A 27466-nucleotide genomic window follows, 5' to 3' on the forward strand; every position below is an offset into this window, starting at 1 on the left:
AAAACGACAGGCCTGCCAAGAAACCTAACCCTGACCAAAAAACACTGCAGCCTCTCCCTTCACTTCCACCATGTACCAAATGGCAGGGCTCAGACCGAACTAACCAGCTGTCCTTTGCTAACAAGGTCCTCAGTGAACTTCTAAAGGGAACCCCGTCTCCATCCTCCTCACTTCAGTGCCTGGGTCTTCAGCCTCATTAATGCAGACAATACAGTTCCACTGTTTGCACAACACTGTCCTCATCCTTGTGCAATGCTAAACTAGGGGCATCCAAACTGGATCCCATTGGAACCAGTACGCAGACTCGCACAACAGAGACTTACCACCATATACATGCTACACACGCTTGGCATGCACAAGGGACTTCAGCACAATGTTTTGGGCTTCACATCACAGTGGAAGTTTACAAGAGTAGGGGCAGTGAACCGCACACAGACTGATGCCGTAAAAAGACCAGGTCATACTAAAGACTTAAAACACAGTATGCTGCCATCACTGCTTAATGTGGTACACTCCGGGCGTGGACGGTAGTCCGCTGTCTACCATGAAGGCATGCTTGGTGCACACCTCGGTGTCACAACAGGTACTGCACTTTTCTTTCTCAGGGACAGACCTAGGCCTCTGCACAAACACTAGATTAGTGTGACCATAGGGGCAAAATAAAAGTCAGAATGCCAGTTTCACTGGCAGCCGGGCACCGAGGAGCAGGGGTACATGCTTGTTTGCCATGCACGGGACGCCTCCCACCTTCACAGACATCAACTCTTGACTAATCCCACAAGCAGGTGGCAGTTTGTTAAATTTGTGTCACTTGTTGTTGCATTTCTATGCAAATCATGGCTACTCATTGCATTCCCATCCAAAATGGTGTACCATAGTGACAGGTGTGGTCCTGCGAGTAAGTGCCTGGATCTTATACCATCTTTGGTCTGTGCCAGACCAGCCCTCAGATTCTGCCTTGTAGTCAAGTAGCTCTGAAATGGTGAGTTACAGGAGGACTGGTTCAATAACTGTAGGGCGAACAAGGCGTAAAGTGCTCCACATTAGTAACTGATCTTTTGTGTGCCACCAGGCACCACACAAACTCAGTCTCAAAGTTTGCTTAAACAACTGGGTTTACAAGCTCTTTATTAAAGTATACCAGCACCTCAAAAGTAATAATTTATGAAGTTATATAGAGAATCAGGAGCTTGGGACGAGGGAGCTCTAGATAAATAGATGGCTTTCTGGTTTGCATATGCTACGGGTCAATGGCGCGTCCTGGAAGCCTCGACTCAAACCTCAACACATGGCAATGCGATGCAAAAATGCCTTCTGCAGCATCTGACCCTTTATTTCCATTCAATTTATAATATACTGTCTTTTTTGCAAATAATACACACAAATGTATACATATAAAAAGATAAAAAATCCATCCATAATAAGCGAAGGAAACAGCAACGCATGATACCGTAATTAAGCTAACAAGAAGGCTCATTTGCAAGCTTTCCTGGTCATGGGGTACCCTGGTCAGGCGATCTGGACCTCGCGTGCAGATACACAGGCTTGTTAGCCTAATGAAGGCAGCAACATGGACGCCTTTCAACAAACATCATGCTGGCTAATAGGATGACCTCAACATGCGCATGTATGGTCCGACCCACCATAAAGTAAACACCGACCAGAGTTTATGGGCTATAAGACGATTCGTCTAATTGAAGAATAATTCCTTGATTTTTTTTTGCAACTGCTTGACAACTCCACATGAGTAACACTATACACAAATCAACTCATATATACTACTCCCTGGAAAGTGATCCTGTCTTTCCTAATCAGTGATGGAAGAACATGACAAATTATGTCCACCAAGGTATCTACCTGTGTGTGCGCGTCCAGCTCCTTTTTCACTTGATAGTACTGACCCCGCTTGTTCATTCACACATTCAACCATGGGCAAGGGATCAGAGGACTGAAGACAAGAGACTTGTCTAAGAGCCTGATTTAAAGCTTGTGGACAGGTTCTTCCATCACAAACGTGACAGATATCCCGTCCGCCGTACTACGGTTCCCACAGGATAAAATAATCTAATTGTGGGGGGGCGGGCCGGCTCTGGCCAAGAGAAGAATTATGCTGACAAGGATTTCTTTTAAGCTGAAAAAATGAGCATCGGTAAACCGCTCTGTCATGGGCCATCACTAACATGTTTTGTCACTTATATCCAAGCTGGGAGTGTGTGTCAAATCAATTAATCAGAGAATTTCTACAGCGCACTACTCACCTGTGAGGGTCTCAAGGCGCTGAGGGGGGGGGTTGCTACTGCTCGAACAGCCATGACTTGAGATGTCTCCTGAAGGTAAGTAGGTAGAGAGGCAGAGGGCAGCCTAGCAGGAAAGCATAGCCCTCCCACTAGACACCAGGGATGAGGCGCAGGCAGAAGCCTGCGGGTGGAGGAGGGCCTCGAACTCCTGACAGAGGTCAGAGTTCAGAGGAACGAGGGCTCTACCGGAGACCGAGCAGTTCACTGACCAGGTCAGTGGTATTGCTCCAAAGGAAAGGGATTCCAAATACGCTCAAAACCCCCACTTCTAATAATCACACTGTGGGTACACGTTTATACGTCAGTAAGAACTGCCTGACCAGAAGAGTATGTTTGGCATCATGTATTTTATAGCATTTTTACAGCAACAGAACTTAACTGCAATGTTTAAATAAGTCTAGATATAGTAAAACATTGACAATTGAATAGAATAATTGTGAAAAATTTGAAGGGGGGGCAATGATTTTTTTTCCCACTAGGGGGCCTGGCATTAAAAAAGTTTGAAGACCACTCGCCTAGAGTGACAGATTCCCCTAAAAGGTGGCAGTGCACTACATTTCTTTGTTCCATAGGGGGCATGGTTTTCAAGATCTTAAGAAGAAATGCAGAAACCAAATTTAAAATCCCTAGAACCACCATGAAAGGTGGAAAATAGTTCCTTTACCTTCAGTCACAATGATTCATTGGCTTCGCACTGGCAAGAGGACGTTCATTCATACGAAGGATTTCCCTTCAGCAGATTACCTTTTTAAAGGTAGCTCCGCCCAACAGGACGGTGGAGTTCTGGTTGAGTTTGCTGAAACCAAAAGGGCAGTCTGAGCCTCCATCCATCCATCCATCCATCACCCTGGAACAGCACTTAATAGAATCTCCACTTACTCCAGGAGGTCTGCAGTCCACTGGGACAGGAATCCATTTGTAGTCTAAGTGGACCTGGAAAGTCTGATGGATGCATAGTCACTGTGCCCTCCTCGAGACGCCCTGCAAAGGCCCTCAAAGGACATTCTTAGCACCCTGATGAGGAAAGAAATCTGCCTGGCTTGGTTTAGGTGGCTGCTGAATGTGGATTCCGCTCTCCTACTGCACTGTGGTCATTCAGTGATGTGAGTCGCATCCCCGCCTTCACTCCTGGACCAGTGGATGTCTGTGTGCAGAGGCTGGGAGGTCGTAGTCATCTCCTCTGGAGCCTTGGAAGCAGTGGGCCACTTGGTGTAACCAGCTCCTAGCTGTGGCAAGTGTGGCGCCGGGTGAATGCATTGCCCAGGCAGTGCATTGCAAAGTGGTCCCTACGTCTGTGATACCGACATGTCTGCCTAAGGGCCCTGGCGCACCCTACAAAATCTAAACCAACTTGAGGTTCAGACCTAAAGTTACAGCAAAATGTAAAGTAGAAACATCTGCCCGAACCCCTAAGGGGTAGAACAAGATTAAGGTCCAGATGTATCAAAGGGTTTTACCCATTTTGTGTCTATAGGAAAATGTGTTCATACATAAGGCCCTAAGTGACTCCAATCCAGCCCTAAACGCCTGTGTGAAGAACCTGGCGTGTAACTTGGTGCAACACTACCCTTTAGGGAGCCCTACCTAGAGTCCTGTTTGCCGCTCTGAGCATCACGCATTAATTTCCTGATGAGCCAATATGTATGTCCTTCCCTCGTTCTCTAAGGGCAGAACTGTACCTTTTCCTGCATGTAAATCCTTCAATCTGCTCTTCCCTTTTATAACTTTGACAGATTTTCTTTTCTTTTGATAAATAACTTGGTGTAAAAGTTGAGGTCTTCATTTCGGCTGGTCAAGTACTTTGGGTTGGAGCAACGCTGCATCGCAGACACCTTTCTCTACAGATTCAGTCGCCGGCTGGTGCCACCCACCGGAAGGGAGCCCGGGTGCCCCTGGGAAAGCAGCCCACCCCAAGGTGTCCGGTGGCACCCCACCATTCAGTGCCCGCTCCACACCCCAAACCAGTGGTTGAAGTGTATTTAAAAAAAGGTAGGCGAACTGGGGTGCTCTGCTCAATGGGGACGGGGAGGGTGTGGGTGTCGTCAAAGGCGTGGCTAAAAAAACGAAATATTCTGTATTTTTTTTTTTTTGGTCTTTCACATTCAGGAAACTACACATAAACTAACGTGCAACTGTAAATGAAAATTAAATTCAAGTTATGTTAATCATTGGGAAATGCACGAATGAACATTAAGAAACTTCTAGCAGTTAATGCACTGCAGAGGTCGACATCTGTCGCCCGAGAGCTGAACCCTGGCTGGTGCAGTGGAGAATAGTGACTTGTGTATGTTAAGTGCTACGACGCCCTTGTCTGCACCAGGAAGCACTCTGAGCATCTGTCGTTATTTTAAACTTGCATTGCACACAGAGTACAATAGACTGCTGCAAAACGTGCTAAAAGGCATAAGATTGGAAAAAAAGGTGCTTCCAAAACATACATCTTAGTAATACCCAGACTGTAAGTGCTCCCATGTTTTAAATAACAGTCTTTTAAAAGCACATACTTCACAGCTTAGCTGGTAGCACCCTTGCAATAGCTCTGAAAAAGAATAAATCTATGTCATCATAAAGCTTCAAGTGATTCCATTCCCAAGTTTAACCAGTTGGCCATACTGACATTTCTTTCAGGCAGCAGCACCCTGCAGGAAGGCTTGTTTAGCCGTCTGCCCCTCCCTGGGTTTCATAGCCCAGGAGACTCCCTGCCTTACGCTTCAGCTGAAGCATCTCAACTCCCAGAGTTAACCATCCTGGAAAGATGTCTTTTCACACGAATTAGGGGAACTGCTTTCCTGTCCCCCAGTTATCATTCCCTCCCTCCCCCCCCCGCCCCTCCCCAGGGGACCACTGCCTCAGTCTGACTTACCAGGAGGATGGCGGAGGTGCCGTTGGGTCTGGTCAGCAGGATGGACATCTCTGGAAACATCCGGTCGATTCGGTTGATGACGTCATCAACATATCTAATTGGAACAAAGGAAAGATTGACTATTACATCAGATCGCTGGGATGTGCATGTTCATGCAATAAATGCGACATACAGTGATCATACATGGAGCTTTCAGAAAAGTCAGCAGGTTTCAGGTCGCTACACCCAAATGTTCTTTAATAACCTGTATGAGGAATGCACAGAACTCCCCCCCCCAAAGTACAGACCCAGGCCTTTGCACGGAAAGTACGAGGCAGTGACGTCAAAGCTGCACTAAGGGACCGTGCCATCTGACCTTTGCCCTCAAGTAGTGAATGTGTGGATGTAAGTTTGGAGTTACAGTGCTTTCAAATGACATGTTCTACTGGGCAGGTGTACGTCTCACAAGCATGATGTGAACTCGGGGTCCACGTCTGTGACCAAGACGTTCAAAGGTGTCCTTCCCTATTCCTCCACAGACCGGAAGCCTGACTGTGACATCCGTCCGATGAATGTCCTGCGAGCTCGCTGCACCGCACCTGAGAGCAGGGCCGGCTTAAGGGTAGTGCGACTGGTGCGGCCGCACTAGGCGCTGACCTGGAAGGGGGCGCCGACCTCAAGGGGGGGGCGTTTTCACAAATTACGCCTAATTTAAAAGCACCTGCTACAAAGTTGCTTGTGAGTCCAGGTTAAAAACAGCAATAACAATATCAAGATAACTCTTAATGTTCCTGCTAGAAAAGGTTGAGAGTTTTGTCTAGAGGCAGTTTTGACGCCATAAAGTAGCACAGACGGTTAATAGCCCTGCTGCAAAGAACAGATCTGTATTTTATGTGGATAGCTGACTAGATTAGTAAAGCCAGCCTTTCCCAGTGCTTTAAATTGAAATGTATGTGAGAGATGAGGGACACTTTTGACAGGTGGTAGTGAGGGAATCTGAGGAGGGAGACGCGTAGGGTGGCAAAAAAGATTGGTGCACCAAGAGTTACTAGCACTAAAGCCGGCCCTGCTTGGGAGCCACACAGTCCTTACACAGCGGCCCTAGGTGGCCACAGCTCTTAAAAAGGGAGGAAAGCCTGCATCAATCAATCAATCAGTGTTTCTAAAGCGCAGCTACTAACCCGTTAGGGTCTCAAGGCACTGGGGGGGGGGGGGGGGGGGGAGTGTAGCGTGTGCCTGAGGTGGATTAAAAAAGCCATGTCTTCAGTTCCTTCGTGAAGCTGGGGAGGGAGGTGGTTTGTCTGATGTGGATGGGTAGGGTGTTCCACGTGGTGGCTGCGAGGTAGGAGAAGGAGCGTCCTCCTGTTCTGGTTTTACTGATGCAGGGTACTTCTGCAAGAGAAAGCTGGGCTGAGCGTAGGGCCCTGTGGGGTACGTGGAAGTTGAGTCGCAGGTTAAGGTAGGCTAGTCCGGTGTTGAGGGCTCTGAGTGCGTAGGTGAGGATCTTGAAAGCGATTCTGTTCTCTATGAGGAGCCAGTGCAGTGTGCGGAGGTTTTGCGAGATGTGGCACTGCCGAGGTAGGTCGAGGATCAATCTGGTGGTGGCGTTCTGGATGTTTTGCAATTTGTGGGTGAGTTTTTTGTTGATTCCGGTGTGGAGTCCAGTCTGCTGGTGATGAGGGCGTGTGATGGTCTTGGATTACATCATAGATTGCATCCTATGTGTTTCAACAGGAGGGATAGTTTGGGCCAGGAGTCAAGGGTCCATGGGACTTCATTACAGAGAGCCAAACACCCCAGGGGACCTCTATCAAATGTTACAGGGTCAGAAAACCAGCCGTGGTGAAGAACACACACCTTACCAGTGGACACGTGTGAGGAAGAGCAAACCACGGGAAGCGAGGGATTTTCACATCATTCACAGAAGAGGGCCTCAACTTGACCGACTTGATTTTCCAATGCTCTGCAACATAAGCTTCCCTCCCCCCAAAAAAATCCCCAAAAATAAACTCCCCCAAAAAATACTTGATGATGCGGCTGCACCATTCCGCTGGCATGCACGTGTGTGATGTCACAGGTGAGCAAATGCGTCACCACGCATGCGCACTTCCGATTGGAGCCATTTTATTTCTTTCCTTTTTAATGAATTTTCAGACCCAACATGGAAAACACTTCATGGATTGTTAAGCAACTTTTTTTTTTTTTTTTATAGTGTGAAAACACTTTTTGAAATCTGCAGCAGCCTGGCCTCAAATGACAGCTAACACTCCCCAGAGAAAAAATAGTAAAATGTAATTTTAAAAAATGGCCCGCGAGGGTGTGAGAGCAACGAAGAAGATAAGAAAGCAAAGGAGGAGCGTACGCGCTGTGGACTGTGGAGAGGCAGCTGCCAGGCACTCCAAAACAAACCCCTCCCAAAAAAATTAAAATAAATCAAGCGTTTTTGTGACTGCGGGGAGCACTGGTGGGGAATTATGAGGGAAGGATATTTGAGGACTGCAGCACACGAGGGAGAGAAAAAAACATTCTCATGGACTATTTAATGAAAAAGACAAAAGAGGTCGGAACATTTGAGCAGCGGAAGGATACAAGTCAACCAATCAAAAGGATGGTATAGAGCCAATGCTGCAGGGAGGGGCAAGCACAGGAAGAGGAAGGTCAGCCATCTAATGAGAATGACAACAAAACCAGCCAGTGGCAAGCAGTGGGCGGGCTCCAAGCCCACTGTATGCTGTCAGTAGGTGAGGCATACAAAAAGTGCATATTTGAAGCTCTCAGGTTGTAGTGGTGATTGCTTTCTCTTCGGAGGGGAGTAGGTTGCTGGTCTCCACGGCAGAGTCCCTAATGCAGACTCATGACGAGGAAGACTTGCACTCGGAGTACCAGTAAGCAATCAGGACTTCCACAGATGGTGCAATACAGCAGAGTGTGCATGAATAATGTTCTACCTTAAAAAACTAAAAAAAAACTAAAAAAATCCATGTTCAGGTAAGTCTGCCTAAAAGAAAGGCATGACAATTTAAGAATTCAAAAAGAGAAGAAACAAGAAACGAAAAGGAGTCTCTGCTTGATCATTCAGAGAATACAACATTGTGAATGTTAAAATTACAAGCTAAACATATTTCTAAACATAACATACTCTTGCTCGCAAGGATCCAGTATGTCTTTTGGCACCGAGGATCACCTCCAGGCCAGCCAGCAACAAGGAGACTCTTGTCCACTGCACATATATATATATATTTTTTTTTAACCAAAGATGACCAACAAAAACACACATTTGATTTGCACGCTTTACAAAAATGTTCTATGCACCAGGAAAAGAATCGTGTCACCCTAACCAAACTGAGATCAGCCACTCCTCTCCTGGGGACGTGGTGCCATTTGCTACTTGGAGAGGAATGTGTTCCCTCCTGCTGATGGCACCCACTACGGTAAGGGCCACTGGAATTATGTGGTTCTACGGCCGCACCTTTTTTCCCTGCATAATTATCGATTTGCTGTATTTACCCCACAATCCACCATCTGATGCATAATCTGCAGATTTTAACAAAAAAGGTTTCAATGACAAACGGGTCAAAAGTTACTGAAAATGTGGCAATGTGTTTGCACACAGTGATAGACCCTTCGCGAAGGTTACCGGGTCACCTTTCAGCTCTCTATTTCAGTTTTTGCTTGTAAAACTGGCACTGATGAGGTGAAATCTTTGCCCAGGCAGTATTACAATGCATAAAATTGACAAAATAATCAAGTGATACTATAAAAGAGTGAGCCACATCACACTACATAATTTGCCTATTCTTGCCGCATAATTTAGTCAACCCTGCCTCATAAATGTGCTCCCCTGCTGCATGATTCCAGAAGCCCTGGGCATGGCCGCTTTGCATCACCCTGCCCCGGAAGTGTTCGGTTTGGTACTAGGGTCGGCCTGAGGGGCAGGCCATTTGCTTCAGTTTGTGCAAACCCCTGACAGCCTCTGCAGGGGGCTGAGGGGAGCAGGGGCGCGGAAAGCGCCTAGAAGCAGCTGGCCAGCCTCATCCAGAGCGCCTAGCAGTGACCCTTCAGCAGAAGGCGCTTGCCGGGCTGTCCAGAAGCAGAGGTCAGTGCTAAGCATATGCTGATCAGGGACCAAGGACTTCCTTCATGGCCGATCCCCGATCGATGGACATCATAGCCCTGGACAACAGGATGCAAATCAGACTGCGGGGAAAGTGGAAAAAACGCCCTGGTGAAGGATTTTGCTGTTTAAGGCTGTCGGGAATTAAACAAAACGATGGTTGGTGGAATAAAAACAGAAAAGTCTGAGATTTAGAGCGTGAACTGGAAAGGAAGCCAGGGTCACGAAGCAGAGGGCAAAGGGGGGGGGGGGGGGGGGCGGGGGGGGGGGGTAGGCTACAAACAGTGGTGCACACTGAAGGCCTGCATAACAAGGTGTGATTCACACACACTGCACAACAGGCTAACAAAGGCCTCTGGTCATTCCACTACTTACCAGATCGCACAAGGGTCCTTCTCTGAATTCAAGGCGTGTCCTGTGTCACACTGTGGCACCGTGTGATATAATCTCTACAATGGGTAACCATGGGAAGGGAGTCCATGTCCTGTGTCACACTGTGGCACCGTGTGATATCATCTCTACAATGGGTAACCATGGGAAGGGAGCCCATGTCCTGTGGCACACTGTGGCACCGTGTGATATCAGCTTAACAATGGGTAACCATGGGAAGGCAGCCCATGTCCTGTGGCACCGTGTGGTATCAGCTGTACAATGGGTAACCATGGGAAGGAAGCCCATGTCCTGTGGCACTGTGTGATATCAGCTTAACAATGGGTAACCATGGGAAGGGAGCCCATGTCCTGTGGCACACTGTGGCACCGTGTGATATCTGCTTAACAATGGGTAACCATGGGAAGGCAGCCCATGTCCTGTGGCACCGTGTAGTATCAGCTGTACAATGGGTAACCATGGGAAGGGAGCCCATGTCCTGTGGCACCGTGTGATATCAGCTCTACAATAGGTAACCGTGGGAAGGGAGCCCATGTCCTGTGACACACTGTGGCACTGTGTGATATCAGCTGTACAATGGGTAACCATGGGAAGAGAGCCCATGTCCTGTGGCACCGTGTGATATCAGCTCTACAATACGTAACCGTGGGAAGGGAGCCATGTCCTGTGACACACTGTGGCACCGTGTGATATCAGCTGTACAATGGGTAACCATGCGAAGGGAGCCCATGTCCTGTGTCACACTGTGGCACTGTGTGATATCAGCTCTACAGTGGGTAACCATTTGAAAGGAGTCCATATCCTGTGATACACTGACACCATATGATATTGGACCTCATTACGAGGCTGGTGGTCATGAGACAGCCAGCCGTGCGGTGGCGGTCCTACTGCCGCGGAGGCGGTTGCCAAGCCTGCACAACCCCACCTGGCCCGCCAGTGCGGTCGCAGCACTGCGGCCGGCGGTGAGCACCTCCAATCCGGCAGCAGGCCTCAGCCTGCTGGCCGGATTACAAAGCTGCAAACCGCCAGGCTTTTGTGGCGGTCATCCTGCAACAAAAACCCTGGCGGTCACGCACCCGGGGACAGGAACATACATTCCTGTCGCCGACACACACATGCACACATGTCCTCACACATGCAAACATTCACCCCACGTGTCCACACACTCACAAACACCATCCCACCTCGTCACACACGCATATATTCACATGCACACCCTTTCAGTGTACACATACATGCACTCAGACACCCCCACTCACTCACATTCATCCAGACACCCCCATACACGCGCACATACACACTTTCACATTCACTCACATGCATTCACCACCCACCTCACCCCTCCGTAGACATGCAACACACACAGGCACCCTCCCCCCCCTCAGACGCCCACTTACCTTCTCCATTGAAGGACGTTCGTGAGGGGATGGGGTCCTGTCGGTCTTGCATCGCCAGCACCACCACGCCAGCAGAACTCCGCCAAGCCATATTACAGCTTGTAATACGGCGGGCGGAGTCCTGCTGCTGTGGCGGTGCTGGTGATGTACCCGCCTCTGCACGGTAGACCGTCAGCACGAATACTGGTGACTTTCCACCACAAAAATGGCGGACGGCTGTCAGCACTCGCATTATGGCGGTCTTCAGACCGCTAGCACTGGTGGTCTGGTGGCAAGTTTGGCTTTGGCCGTCAGGGAAATTGACCGCCAAAGTCAAAATGAGGGCCTTTGTCTCTTCAGCGGGTAACTATGTGAAAGGAGCCCATATCCTGTGTCACAGTGTGGCAATGTGTGAGTTGGCAGAGCTGCATGGGTGAGGACAGGCCCAGTTTGTGCTGCTGAAAGTAAAGAATAAAAAGAAACAGGACTGGATGAGCTACTCCCTCCGGACATGGATGGAGGCGTGATGCTCGCAGCCATATGCTTGTCGCACCATTGCTGGGTCACAAAGCCCACGGACTAGGCTGTCGTGAAATATGTTGGAAAGAGAGGTGTGGAAGCAGTGGCAGATGGACAGCGAGAAGATGGCTGACCCAGAGTGCTAGCGTGCTAAAAGTCAGCAGTGCTTTCTGTTTCCACACTGACTGCACAGTGTGTGGCTGTCGGTTCAGAGAGTCCTAGCACACGGAGCGAGAAGCATACAACAAAATACGGAGCATGACTATATTCACTTCCTGCAACAGGGGGTCCTCTTCCCTTCAGTTAATCAATACTGCGATGTATGGCCCAAGTCAGAGCCGATTAAGTAAAGAGGCAGATTTGGCCAAACTTTGCAATGATCCCTGAGGAAGTCTTGGGGGAACAGTGACAGCAGAATGCATGCAAACCCTCATCACCAGCAGACTCGACTATGGAAACACCCTGTACCCAGGAATTACCAAGCAGCTCACAACAAGGCTGCAGACTGTCCAAAACGCAGGGGCCAGACTAGTCCTTTATCTCCAATGCCAAGGTGACATCGCACCACACCTTGGGGTACATCACTGGCTCCCAATACATGGGTGAGTGCCCTTTAAACTCCTCACCCACACCTACAAAGCACTCACCAACACAGACCCTGCCTACCCGAAAAGCTGCATTCACTTTCATCAACCTACCGGGCACCTCTGCTCTGCCCATCTCTTGGTGCACGTGCCCAGGGACGTAGCTTTGTCAGTAAGATTGGGGGGGAGGGGGCGAGCTTGAGGTTTTCCAACAATTAGACTGGCATATAATGTTAAAATACATTAGACAACAAGCAGGGTGGCATGAGAGGGCCTCAGGGGCAGTGGAAAGAGAGACTAATACAAATTGGTAGGAACACAAATAGAAAAAAACACAATATTTTGTAAAATAACCTGCATTTTTTAGCATTTTCAAAACAGAGAGGGAGTGTGTGTGTGTTTTTGTCTGAGTGTATATAAAAGTTTCTGGTGAAACCCAGCAGACTTTTCACAAGACCCAACTCAAAGCACGTTTACCCAATTATTTATAGGAAAATAAAGTTATTGGGGGGGTGTAGAACCCCAAACACCACCACCCCTGAAACTACATCCCTGCATACACCCTATGCATACACAAAAGCAGAGCAGGGGCCAGGGCTTCTCGTACTTGGCCCCTAAAGCCTGGAATGACAGAGTTCCATGTATTAAACCCCCATCCCATACTCTGAAGAGTCGGTGGTGAACATGAGCTGCGGGTGAAAGTTGCAGACAACAAAGACATTTCATTCCAGAATTCTAAGGTCCTCCCCAAAGACCGGGAAGAGCTTTGTCTGGTTGTTCAGGAGCTTGTGCCAGTGTCCCGACAGGTAGAGTTGCAGGGAAGGCATGTGGAGCTTGGTATCGCACATGTAACCCCAGTAATCCCTGGTACGACCAGTCTTTTAGGAAGAGAATGAGAGTGACAGTGAAACCATCCAATGGTACGCAGTGGGTGGAGTCTAAGCCCACTGTAAGCTAACAATGTCTCTGAACAGACGGCGCATGGCTGTCTAAAAGGCAAGACCTAAGAGGTGCCTAGCACTGGTTTTGTTTGGGACCCTAATAAAGGCCAGGAATCCCCGCCACCTACAAATAAACACGGAGGCTCACACCCTCCTTCTTGTACCTTGGTTTCTTCTTTATTATATTTTCTTGAATTGATGTACTTTGGTAATATTACGTGGACCATATGTACAACCTAATTATTATTTTAATGAAGCACCTTAGGAAAAAGTGCTGTACAAATTTCACAAATAAATACAGCCTAACAAAAAATAAAGAAAATTTACTGGGAGTTATTGTTAAAGCAAAGTTACGCTTCTTTACCCCAAGAACAAAATTATAAAGTTTAACCAAAAAAAAAAAAACAGTAATTCCTCTCAAAATGTGGCAGCGAGAATGTTGTGTGTGATACAAAACCTAACAGCCACAATTCACCTGTCATCGTTCGCTCTGCAACCGTAACTCCCCATAATGCACTGGTAATTACCTCACACTTCACGGGTGACATCACAAACCACATCACCTAACAAAGGCAACTTAATACAGTCGTCGGTGTCGCTCAAGCCTCTATCTATCTGTTTGGCATTATAAACACACCACTGTTGCTAAAAGCATCCACTGCAACTACAGCTAAAAATTCAAATGGCACAGGTGAAGCCTGTGCAAGTGATCTATGAGCGCAGGACCCGGTCAAAGGCCCAGCCCTGCACCTAGTCTCTGCTGGACATAGTGAAAAGGCCGAGACCAGTAGGCTCTGCTGGACAGGCTGACGGACACCTGGCCTGGGGAAAGGCCCAGCCCTGCGCCTAGTCTCTGCTGGACTTAGTGAAAAGGCCGAGACCAGTAGGCTCTGCTGGACAGGCTGCCGGACACCTGACCTGGCCAAAGGCCAAGCCCTGCACCTAGTGCCTGTTGGACATAGTGAAAAGGCCGAGACGAGTGGACTCTGCTGGACAGGCTGCCGGACACCTGGCCTGGGGAAAGGACAAGCCCTGCACCTAGTCTCTGCTGGACATAGTGAAAAGGCCGAGACCAGTAGGCTCTGCTGGACAGGCTGCCGGACACCTGGCCTGGGGAAAGGACAAGCCCTGCACCTAGTCTCTGCTGGACATAGTGAAAAGGCCGAGACCAGTGGGCTCTGCTGGACAGGCTGCCGGACACCTGACCTGGGGAAAGGACAAGCCCTGCACCTAGTCTCTGCTGGACATAGTGAAAAGGCTGAGACGAGTGGACTCTGCTGGACAGGCTGCCGGGCACCTGACCTGGGGAAAGGACAAGCCCTGCACCTAGTCTCTGCTGGACATAGTGAAAAGGCTGAGACGAGTGGACTCTGCTGGACAGGCTGCCGGACACCTGGCCTGGGGAAAGGTCAAGCCCTGCACCTAGTGTCAGTTGGACATAGTGAAAAGGCTGAGACCAGTAGGCTCTGCTGGACAGGCTGCCGGACACCTGGCCTGGGGAAAGGACAAGCCCTGCGCCTAGTCTCTGCTGGACATAGTGAAAAGGCTGAGACCAGTAGGCTCTGCTGGACAGGCTGCCGGACACCTGACCTGGCCAAAGGCCCAGCCCTGCACCTAGTCTCTGCTGGACATAGTGAAAAGGCCGAGACCAGTAGGCTCTGCTGGACAGGCTGCCGGACACCTGGCCTGGGGAAAGGCCCAGCCCTGCACCTAGTCTCTGCTGGACATAGTGAAAAGGCTGAGACGAGTGGACTCTGCTGGACAGGCTGCCGGGCACCTGGCCTGGGGAAAGGCCCAGCCCTGCGCCTAGTCTCTGCTGGACATAGTGAAAAGGCCGAGACCCGTAGGTTCTGTTGAGCACCTGACCTGGCCAAAGGCCAAGCCCTGCACCTAGTGCCTGTTGGACATAGTGAAAAGGCTGAGACGAGTGGACTCTCTTGGACAGGCTGCCGGACACCTGGCCTGGGTAAAGGCCAAGCCCTGCACCTAGTGTCAGTTGGACATAGTGAAAAGGCTGAGACCAGTAGTCTGTGCTGAATGGACTGCTAGGAACCTTGCCTGGTCAAAGGTCAGGTCCCAGCCTACAGCTGAGCCTCTGACTGCAGGCCCACCGCCCCATGGCCGTCTCATACGAGGGCTTCACACTTATCCAACCAAGACTCCCATGTGATAGCCAATTAAGAACAGTCACCCCACCTACCATCCCCCAAACAGCCTGCCCGCTGGAACAGAAATTCACCCTAAGAGGAGCTGCCGTTTTGAGCTACTGTGGGCTGGGATCTACTGATGTTTGTGTGGCAGGTTTTATTGAGGTGGGCAAGGGGGGTGTAGCTCCCTTGTTGGTGGGTCTCTTGCTCCTGAAGATGGGACTGTCATCCGGTATCCGTCTGACAGGAAGAGGACCTCACAGGGCACCAACTGTACTGAACATAACGCCGGCTTTTGTCCAAGGGCCCCCTCAGGACACCAACTGTACCTTCCGTTGCCAGCGTCGAAGCACAAGGCTAAGGCTCTGTGGTATATGTGCACATGGGTAATCTGTGGTGAAAGTACTTGTGCCTTTAAACTAGAATGGTGTAGTGCTTGTGTTCTAATGTTCGTTTGTACTATGACTCTCTGGGGTTCTTTCTTGAGCCAGTTGTTGGCTGGCTGCAGAGGAAACCCTAACTGCAGTCACTTGTGTCCCAATAAAGTGCCAATTTTAAACCTCTAGGCTCCTGGAGGCTTCTTAACCAAGACACTGAAGTCTAACTGCCCCCTCAGCCAGAGTCCCACACAGAGACAGGCTCATGGAAGCCTATACTTTTTGAATTGTTGGTTTTGTGTTACATTTCTAACACAACATTCCTACTTCTTCTAAAACGACATTGCAGCTTCATAGGTATTGTGCCTTATTCATGTTGACTGTACCTGAGTTACAGAACTTACAGAACCTTCGAAGAGTCAGGCCTAACAGAGTTGAAGTCCTGTTGGGACACTCTTGGCATTCAGTGTGGTGTCAAGTCATGCCCAGCCCTTGGGGTTCAAAGAAGACAGGAAATGACCGGCACTGGAATTGTACTACCGAGTCTCCCAGGGCTGAAAAAACAGTGACATACTTGATACCCACAGAAAACAATACTACTTGAAAAGATCCAAATGAGGGCAAATCACCAGCAATCCTGTGGTTTCTGATCATAGACAGACACATTTAAAGGCGCAATGCACTGCCAAACACACCATCTCCAAAGATGGATACTACAGGGTCAAACAGAGGCATCCAGGACAAAGATGGACGCACCCAAGGCCAAAGATGGATGCACCCAAGGCCAAAGATGGATGCACCCAAGGCCAAAGATGGATGCACCCAAGGCCAAAGATGGATGCACCCAAGGCCAAAGATGGAGGCACCTGGGCCCAAAGATGGAGGCACCCTGGCCCAAAGATGGAGGCACCTGGGCCCAAAGATGGAGGCACCTGGGCCCAAAGATGGAGGCACCTGGGCCCAAAGATGGAGGCACCTGGGCCCAAAGATGGAGGCACCTGGGCCCAAAGATGGAGGCACCTGGGCCCAAAGATGGAGGCACCCTGGCCCAAAGATGGAGGCACCCGGGCCAAACATGGAGGCATCCTATTCAAAGATGGATGCATCTAGGCCAAAGATGAATGTTTCCAGGCCAAAGATGAATGTTTCCAGGCCAAAGATGGATGCACCCCGGGCAAAGATGGAGGCAACAAGCAAAACATGAATGAACCCGAGAAAAACATGAATGAACCCGGGCCAAACATGGAGCTACCCTATTCAGACGGATGTATCAAGACCAAAGATGGAGGCATCCAGGACAAAGACAGAGGCACAGAGGCCAGACAAAGATGGAGGCATCCAGGCCAAAGATAATGGAAATACTTGTTCACAGTCGGCAGCGTTCAGCTCAAAAATGGAAGGGTCCCTCTCTAAAGATAGGGACACTGTCCAAATATGGCGAGCATCCTGTCCAGGGATGGCGAACACCCTGTCCAAAGAAAAGAGCCATCAATAAATGCAACACTCTATACGGAGGAGCTATCAAACATATGACATGAAACGCAGCTCTGGAAACACCTGCCTCTGGGCTAACCGTGCGCATGCGCACTCACAGGCTTGCTGATCAGATGCTCAGGTCTCAAGCAGGGACTGTCCCCCCAAGCAGAGATTGGAAACAGAGAGCCACGGCGTTAAACCCCCCTCCCCTGAGACTGCCGGGCTATTTATTAAGCTGGGATGAGGGGAACACTCATTTGATCGCCGCCTCGTACACAAGCCATTACATGCAACAGCCCATCTCCTCGGCGGCGCCAATTAACAGTCTTTAATGAGGCGGGACCAGGGCCAGCTATGGACGGAGCCTGTCTGTACCAGGAGGATGGGCAGAGGAACGTGTGCGCACAGGGCTCATGCTGCCCCCGATGCCAGGGAGGCGGGCCTGTTTGAATGGAGAGAGGGGGCTGGGGCCACAGCCGTGTAAGAGAGGCGGCCACCAGCAGCAGAGGCCTTCAAGAGAGGAGGCCACCAGCAGCAGAGGCCTTCAAAGCAGCAAACACTGACAGCCATGTGAGAGAGGAGGCCACCAGCAGCAGAGGCCTTCAAGAGAGGAGGCCACCAGCAGCAGAGGCCTTCAAAGCAGCAAACACTGACAGCCATGTGAGAGAGGAGGCCACCAGCAGCAGAGGCCTTCAAAGCAGCAAACACTGACAGCCATGTGAGAGAGGAGGCGACCAGCAGCAGAGGCCTTCAAAGCAGCAAACACCGACACCCATGTGAGAGAGGAGGCCACCAGCAGCAGAGGCCTTCAAGAAAGGAGGCCACCAGCAGCAGAGGTCTTCAAGAAAGGAGGCCACAAGCAGCAGAGGTCTTCCAAGCAGCAAACACTTTCAGCCATGTAAGAGAGGAGGCCACCAGCAGCAGAGGCCTTCAAGAGAGGAGGCCACCAGCAGCAGAGGCCTTCAAAGCAGCAAACACTGACAGCCATGTGAGAGAGGAGGCCACCTGCAGCAGAGGCCTTCAAGAAAGGAGGCCACCAGCAGCAGAGGTTTTCAAGAAAGGAGGCCACCAGCAGCAGAGGCCTTCTAAGCGGGAAACACTTTCAGCCACGTAAGAGAGGAGGCCACCAGCAGCAAGGGCCTTCTAAGCAGCAAACACCAACAGCCGTGTAAGAGAGGAGGCCACCAGCAGCATAGGCCTTCAAAGCAGCAAACACTGACAGGAAAGACATGGGGGGCTACTAGGGTGACCAGATATTGAGCAAAAGCAGGGACAGGTCAGACATAAAGTAGGAATAAAGCCTTTGTTCTATGCCTGGCCTGTCCCGATTGTGTGTGTATGTATATATGTCTGTATCTATATATAGAACTCGGCTGTAATAACTTAAAATGGTCGAGTTCTGATATCTTTTCTTTATACTCAGTGATATTGCGTGTCACAAATCGGTGATTAGAGACGAGTTTTTATACAGGAATTCCAGAACGATACATATATAGCAATAAATATATCTATCTATAAATATAATAATTCTGTACACGGACTTGTAATGCACAAAGCCAGCGACATATGAAGAAAAGATATCAGAACTCGACTATTGTACATTATTATAGTTGAGTTTTGACTCAATGCCTGCTGCCAGAACCAGCAGCCAAGGTGAAAGGCAAGGTTAAGTTACGGAGCAGCAGGTTAAATCAAAGAAAGTAAAACATTGTTTTTCTTTCTTCTGCTCTATTTTTCTTGGCCTAAAATGACAAGCAGTGAGAAAATGTTTTTTTTTGCACATCTTAGATAGAGAAATGCTAGAATATTTCTGCATGTTTTTACACATTCTGAGCTAGAGCAGCTTAAAAATGATCTATTATCTGTGTGCAAAATCTAGCAGGCTTTTGATGTGTTTAATTTTGTACTAGAGGTTTTATTTGTATTCTTCATGGTTGCAAACATGCTCGCTCTTCACATGAAAGAGCTACGCAACAGCTGTTTTAAGTGGCTTGTGGGAAAGGTGATGTTGTGACCATGTATTATATGGGGGAAACTACCCCCTGACGTACATGATAATGATTTTGCAAGTCAGCTTTAGGATTATAAGAAGGGGAGCTTGAGACCCCAAAACTTGTCACCTGCCAAGCAGCCAGACGGGCTGTGTGAAGGAGAGGAAGCTCTGCAAGACTTATGCCTGCGAGCAGGATTGAGGACCAAGGCCTGCTAGTCTCCCTGCTGGGTGAGGGGACATCACCCAGGGAATCCAAGACCACCTGCCCTGGAGCATGTGCCACCAGCATCTGCCTACTTGCCAAGACTAGTGTGCCCCATGAGGGACAGGAGGTCCTACGGGGAGCCTTGCTGTATGGACCCCCTTTGAGAGGCGTGAGAAAACTGCTGCATCGATGGGGTCGTCAACTTCATCCTGTGCGCAGAGTGAAATTAGTGACGCTTGTATGCCACAGCAGGACCGCCGTGAGCTAAGCCGTGTGCACCACTTCACCAACTGGGCTGGAGTCCGTGTGTAGGGAGGGGCCGCAACCCGCTATATGCCAGAAGGGGCCACTGCGTGAACGCTGCCATGCTGCGAGGGCTGTAGCCTTTGAGGTGTGGTCAGTCAAAACCCAAAATGCCAGGTGGGGCAGCCGCTGAAGGCTTCGCTATGCCAAGTGGGCCAGAGTCCAGTTACAGGAAGGTACGGTGACCCCAACTGCTAGGTGGGTGTGGGGGGGTCACTGGGAGCAACAAGACGTGTGACCCGATCTACACCCCTAACAGACTGCGGGAGAAGTGAGGCTGTGGCATGTGCCATGGGAGCACCGGCACCGTCATCAAGGAAGTACCTGCTTCAAGATAGTCACATCGCCCCTCCCCCCCAAACACACGCCCCGTGGGGAGGTCGGACACTTACCCTGGAAGGTGGAGCCGGGACTGCGTTTGAGAACTCGCCACTCACTGATATGGCCCACCGCGGCCACATGTGGGGAAACTCACCTGATTCAGCTGCTGGCACTCCGAGCGCCAACGGAGGGTGTGCGCGCAGGAACTTCCAAGGCTTCAAGCCTGCAGCTGTGGGTAAGACTGATTTTGGCCCAGTCAGCCCCAGGGGAACTTGTTTGCTAGTTAGCATTGCAGCTGTTGAGTTTGAAATGGAGCCAAAGTAGACTATTAAGGTGAACTACTATAGCCTTAGAACCCGCCGTAGCGGGCTCTACCGGCTATTAAAGGCCCGCTCCCCGCGTTAAATGCCCGAGCCGAAGGCGAGGGCATTTAACAAGGGAGAGGGACTTTAATAGCCGGTAGAGCCCGCTACGGCGGGTTCTAAGGCTATTAGAACATTCTGCCACACAGGGCAGAATGTTCTATTAAAAAAATAATAATTCACGGAGCCCGAGGGGATTAAAATCCCCTCGGGCTCCGTGAGGCTTTGTTCACAGCTGTTGCTGTGAACAAAGCAAACATTGGAATGTTGGCGCTGCGGGCTTTTACCGGCCAGTAAAAGCCGCAGCACTCCATTGTTTTCAATGGAGCCCCCAGCATTCCAATGTTCTAATAGTGGAGGGAGTGGGACCGCCTAAAGAAAAACTAAAGCCCTGACCACAGGAGAACTGTGTAGTGGTTTGTGAAGGCTGTATTTTTCCTTTGCGTTGGTAGCGGCTGACTAATGATGTATTCACAACCCCCAGCCCTCACCTCCCCAATCAGTGTGTACTGGACTTCTCAGACTATGCTATGCCTGAAAGTCATGTTTTGAAGGGGTCCCTAGCCCAGTTCTTAAGGACCCACGGGAGGTCAGGCCCCGCGACATCAGGATTTAAAGGCCTTTACCACCGAAGTTGGGCCCAGTGGCCCTGCTTGCCCCGTGGCCATCTGAAAGGGGTTCTGACAGCCTCAAACACTGATAGGAGACCTGTTGAGACGCATCAAAAGTGGTGCAATGGCCAAAGCTGCTGACTTTGGGACTGGGAAATCTGGTTTGAGTCTAAGCGTCGGATCAACATCCTGCGATTCTGGGCTAATCACTTAATCTCCCTAAAAAACAAAAATTAATGTGTCCTTCCGTAGTATAACTGGTGCTCAAGTAAGGCGCTCCACTACCTTTGGGTTGCATTTGAGCTATATGCAACTGAAAAAAAAAGAGCCAGCCAGCCTTAGAGGCCTTCAGAGCCTTAAACTCTGATATAAGAGGTGTGGGGCCACATCAAGAGGCTACCAGCGGTAGAGTTAACAACAGAGGCCCTCAAAGAGACAATAAGAGGAGAGATACGAAGATGCATCTAGAGGCCACAGGACATTTCAAAGCAACAGAACAGAGTTGTGAAATCTCACCAAGAGGCTATCACTTCAAGAGATCTTCATAGTGACAAATACTGTCTACATTTACACATTAAAATTGGATTTTGAGTTAATTTGTTTTTTTGTGGGCCTTCTACTCCACTTGTTTTTTTATGTTTTGTGATATAAATTCGGTAACCATGATCATTCAAAGCCACTTTGGGCATGAAATGTGGTCTCTGTACCCTGTGCCCTTCAGGAAACACAACACATGTTACAAGGAGCACAGACCCCACAGGATTATAGCACTGGGCAGTCATTTCATTGTGCCGGCAGACACGCATAATTTGATTGCATCGGTGGGCAGACATCATTGGATCGCATTGGTAGTCAGACATCACTGGACCTTAGTGCCGAGCAGACATCACTGGACCACCATGTTGGCCAGATGTCACTGGTTTGCACACGTGTGGACTGACATTTTATTTCACTGGTGGGCAAACATCACCGGAACTGCTCTGATGGGTAGATATCATTGAACTAAATTAGTAGGCAGAAATCACTGGATTGCACTGCTAAACAAACATCACTGCATTGCACAAGTGGGTAGACTTCACTATATTACACAGTTGCTAAAAATGATTGGATTGCACCTCGGGTAGACATTCGATTGCACCAGTAAGCAGATATCATTCGATTGCACCAGTGAGCAGATATCATTCGATTGCACCAGTGAACAGATATCATTCGATTACACCAGTGAGCAGATATCATTCGATTACACCAGTGAGCAGATATCATTCGATTGCACCAGTGAACAGATGATATTTCATTGCATTGATGGGCAAACATTACTGGGTTGCACAATGGATACATATTACTGGCTTGCATTACTGGGCAGGTACCATGTTACTGTACCACAGGGCAGACATCATTATATCAGTGGCCAGGCATCACTTGACTGCACTGGTAGGCAAGCATTTGACTGCAGCAGTCGACAGACATCATTTGATTGCAGTGATGGGCAGACATCATCAAACTGCACCGGCAGACAGGCGACATTGGCTGCATCGGATGGCAGATATAATTTGTCTGCATTGTTGGGCAGAGTGTTAGAAATCATTGTATTATACTTCGAGAGTTCTTGACTCAAATGAAAAGGGAAATACATGTGCATTTTCCCTGGACCTGTGATCTGTTGTCTCAAAATGTACATTTATCTGCATGTCTAATAATAATACTTGGATTTGTATAGCGCGGCTAATCACCTGTGAGGGTATCCAGGCGGTGTCCTTAGGCACAGGGGAGATTAAGTGATCTGCCCAGAATCACATGATGTTGAGCCGACAACGAGACTCAAACCTGGATCCCAAGCTCCGAAGACGGCAGCTCTGGTCGGTACGCCACATCTGCTCTGTATCTATTTTTATGGTATGTCTATATTGCAAACCTAGCCAAAAGGCAGCGGAGCGCTGTACAGGATCAATGGCAAGCATGAAGTCAATGAGTGATGGGAGAGAAAGCTGGGTTATGGCTAGTTAATGCACTGTGATATGTTCTTTAAAGAGTTGTTTTTCAACTATTTGCTAAATTGGGGCAACGTTGTGTCAGTCCTGATGTATCTTGGGATGTTTCAGATCCTGGGTGCAGAGACAGAAGGGGCTGTTGCCTTGTTTTTTCTTTTTTACACTTGTTAGTCTAATGCTAACACCCAGATCTAGCAATAAGCTACACAAAGGTGACCAGTCTAGCTTTGCAAAGGACTTTCAACAATGCAGCAACATGTGACGCTGCATTTTTTGTAACTTTTGAATGGTTTGAGTTAGAAACAACATTTGATTTTGTTTGAACAGGTCCAAGGAGCAAACCATGATGCCATGAAGACAGACAAAGGTACCTGGTCCAAACTGGGGAGCTCCACCCAACATAACCTGGAAATATCTCGACATACAGATGGAATATAATAACTACATTCTCAGAGCCAGAAAATATGCCCTCCGATCTATACTAGAAGTGTCCCTTGCCACTCTGCCCTTGAAGACCGACAAATGGCCTAGTGACAGAGGAATCCAACTTTAGGTCTCTGCAGCTTCAAAGACATAATTTACAATGTCTCCATAAACTCCTATCTTTAACAACAAGATGGAGGACACTACTCTAGCCTTTAATGTGGTTCCATGTCACCATATATCATATCTAGGGCTCCCACTCTTATGATATTCATTTTATTATCATTTCCGTCTGTGTTTATCCATATTTATTTCTTGGCCATCTTTTTGGTATTTATCCATATTTATTTTGTGTTTTTGGAATAAATGGCGTCGTAAAATGGTACATTCCTGCATTTATTTAACCCTTAGAAGCCTGACGCATTTCAGCAAATTAAGCAGCCACATATAACAAAACACTACACCCACAGGTGTTTATTAGCTTTATACAACAAATATATGTTAACATAAGCCTGTATATAAGGAAATCTGCTTCTGTTTTGTAACTCTCTACCTGTCTAACTGCTCAACTTTTTTCTGGAATTAAAGACAGCATGGCCAGTCTCTCGCAAAAAGCACAGTTTTCAGTAACTTTCCACTTTTAAGCATAAATACAGACGGGAAACACATTGTTTTCTGTCTGTATTTATCTGTAAACATCAGTTACAAATGAAAGCTGTAAACCTTAATCATATCATGTATATATATGAATTCAGTAGCTGATCCCTCATCCTCAAGGTGACAGATATGTGATTTATGAAAGGATCTGTGGAACCTTGCTGGCAACTGGATGGCACAGACCCAGACTACACCAGTCTGCTTAACTACTCAACAGGATACAGATAGGTGTACCAAGGCCAAAGAGACCTGGCACAAACTGCTGGTTACTGAAGTCCACCCTGCAGGTCTCAAATAGTCACATACTCTGAACACTGGCATCCTGTGATGACGAAAAAGATGATGGTGAAGCAGTGGTAAACCTCTTAACCAATCATAAAGGCAACCCTAGGAAGGAAGACGGTAATGTGGGTCACAGATCCTACCTCCCTCTTCATCCACACCGGTTACATCTTCTGCATCAATACAAACACAGTGGAGGACACCCTGGGACAGCCAGCCCAGGAGGGGGTGCAGCTTGGTCAGTAAGATGGGGGTGGGGTGGGGTGTTGAGCTTCATATTTCCAGCAATCATGCTGGCAGATAATGTAAAAATACATTATACAGTGGAAAGGGGGAACAATGCAGATTGGCAGGGGTACCAAGTGAGGGGAAACTACATTTTTTAAACTTACCAACATTTTTGAACACTTTTAAAAGAGAAAGGGAGTGTATGCGCGTTTTATCAGTGTGTATGTGAAAATCCCTGGTGAAATCCGACAGACACCTCACCATACCCGACTGAAAGCACTTGTGCCCAATTATTAGCCTAAAATAAATGTATTGGGGGGTGGGGGGACACTCCAAACACCCCCCCCCCTTCACCCCGAAGCTACCCCCTTGAAAATAGGAAGTCAGGCTGAAAAGATATAAGATAAAATACCCAAACAATAGAGACCTGCAGAGGTAAACAGAGCTGACAGCATGAGGCAAATTATAAAAATGTCTCCTCCTCATCAACCACTATGCGTTGTGTTCCATAACATAAATGCATCTCAGCAGTTATCACACATGGAATGGAAACACTTCCCACATAGGGTCAAAGCAGACATCTCCAGCCACACAGAGTACAGAGTGGTGTCTGTCAGATACCTTCAGCGCCCCACGCAGGGTAGTAAGTGCCATGCAAATGCTCGAATACAATACAAGAGGTTGCACCCCCACCCACCGCGACTCTTGGGGCTCACCACAGCCATGTGCAGTAAGGGACCTACTTAAACTCTCTGCACTTGGAGATTATGGCAGCCGTGCGTACTCTGGGACCTATCCAAGCCGTGCGCGCTCTCGGACCTATCCAAGCCGTGCGCGCTCTCAGACCTATCCAAGCCCTGCGCGCTCCGAGACCAAACTACGCCGTGTGCGCTCCGAGACCAAACTACGCTGTGCGCTCCGAGACCAAACTACGCTGTGCGCTCCGAGACCAAACTACGCCGTGTGCGCTCCGAGACCAAACTACGCCGTGTGCGTTCCGAGACCAAACTACGCCGTGTGCGTTCCGAGACCAAACTAAACCGTACGTGCTCCGAGACTAAGCAAGCCGCGCACAGTGTGAGATCTATCTATCTAGGACCTACCCAAGCAATGCACACTCTAGGACCTACCCAAGCAACGCACACTCCGGGCCCTACCCAAGCAACGCACACTCCGGGCCCTACCCAAGCAACGCACACTCCGGGACCTACCCAAGCAAGGCACACTCCGGGACCTACCCAAGCAACGCACACTCCGGGACCTACCCAAGCAACGCACACTCCGGGACCTACCCAAGCAACGCACACTCCGGGACCTACCCAAGCAACGCACACTCCGGGACCTACACAAGCAACGCACACTCCAAGACCTACCCAAGCAACGCACACTCCAAGACCTACCCAAGCAACGCACACTCCAAGACCTACCCAAGCAACGCACACTCTAGGACCTACCCAAGCAACGCACACTCTAGGACCTACCCAAGCAACGCACACTCTTGGACCTACCCAAGCAACGCACACTCTGGGACCTACCCAAGCAACGCACACTCCGGGACCTACCCAAGCAACGCACACTCCGGGACCTACCCAAGCAACGCACACTCTAGGACATACCTAAGCAACGCACACTCTAGGACCTCTACCCAAGCAACGCACAGTCTAGGACATACCCAAGCAATGCACACTCTAGGACCTACCCAAGCAACGCACACTCTAGGACCTACCCAAGCAAGGCACACTCTAGGACCTACCCAAGCAAGGCACACTCTAGGACCTACCCAAGCAAGGCACACTCTAGGACCTACCCAAGCAAGGCACACTCTAGGACCTACCCAAGCAAGGCACACTCTAGGACCTACCCAGGCAACGCACACTCTAGGACCTACCCAGGCAAAGCACACTCTAGGACCTACCCAGGCAACGCACACTCTAGGACCTACCCAGGCAAAGCACACTCTAGAAACTACCCAGGCAATGCACACTATAGGAGCTACCTAAGCAACGCACACTCTAGGATCTACCCAAGCAACGCACACTCTAGGACCTACCCCAGCAACGCACACTCTAGGACCTACCCCAGCAACGCACACTCGAGGACCTACCCCAGCAACGCACACTCGGGGACCTACCCCACACTCTGGGACCTACCCAAGCAATGCACACTCGAGGACCTACCCAAGCAACGCACACTCTAGGACCTACCCAAGCAACGCACACTCTAGGACCTACCCAAGCAACGCACACTCTTGGACCTACCCAAGCAACGCACACTCCGGGACCTACCCAAGCAACGCACACTCCGGGACCTACCCAAGCAACGCACACTCTAGGACATACCTAAGCAACGCACACTCTTGGACCTACCCAAGCAACGCACACTCTAGGACCTACCCAAGCAACGCACACTCCGGGACCTACCCAAGCAACGCACACTCTAGGACATACCTAAGCAACGCACACTCTAGGACCTCTACCCAAGCAACGCACAGTCTAGGACATACCCAAGCAATGCACACTCTAGGACCTACCCAAGCAACGCACACTCTAGGACCTACCCAAGCAACGCACACTCTAGGACCTACCCAAGCAACGCACACTCTTGGACCTACCCAAGCAACGCACACTCTGGGACCTACCCAAGCAACGCACACTCCGGGACCTACCCAAGCAACGCACACTCCGGGACCTACCCAAGCAACGCACACTCTAGGACATACCTAAGCAACGCACACTCTAGGACCTCTACCCAAGCAACGCACACTCTAGGACCTACCCAAGCAACGCACACTCTAGGACATACCTAAGCAACGCACACTCTTGGACCTACCCAAGCAACGCACACTCTAGGACCTACCCAAGCAACGCACACTCCGGGACCTACCCAAGCAACGCACACTCTAGGACATACCTAAGCAACGCACACTCTAGGACCTCTACCCAAGCAACTCACAGTCTAGGACATACCCAAGCAATGCACACTCTAGGACCTACCCAAGCAACGCACACTCTAGGACCTACCCAAGCAACG

The 27466-nt window shown here is 49.4% G+C and overlaps 1 protein-coding gene across 1 annotated transcript in view; it reads right to left on the bottom strand.

Annotated features, from left to right (window-relative positions):
- MED27 (mediator complex subunit 27) overlaps positions 1-27466 on the bottom strand; it is a 602008-nt gene that overhangs the window by 179472 nt on the left and 395070 nt on the right. The window contains exon 4 of the mRNA XM_069237101.1: positions 5161-5254. Coding sequence (XP_069093202.1) covers positions 5161-5254 — 94 coding nt within the window. The remainder of the gene's footprint in view (positions 1-5160; positions 5255-27466) is intronic.

Source organism: Pleurodeles waltl, chromosome 6 (assembly GCF_031143425.1).
Source record: "Pleurodeles waltl isolate 20211129_DDA chromosome 6, aPleWal1.hap1.20221129, whole genome shotgun sequence".
NCBI classification, from domain to species: domain Eukaryota; kingdom Metazoa; phylum Chordata; class Amphibia; order Caudata; family Salamandridae; genus Pleurodeles; species Pleurodeles waltl.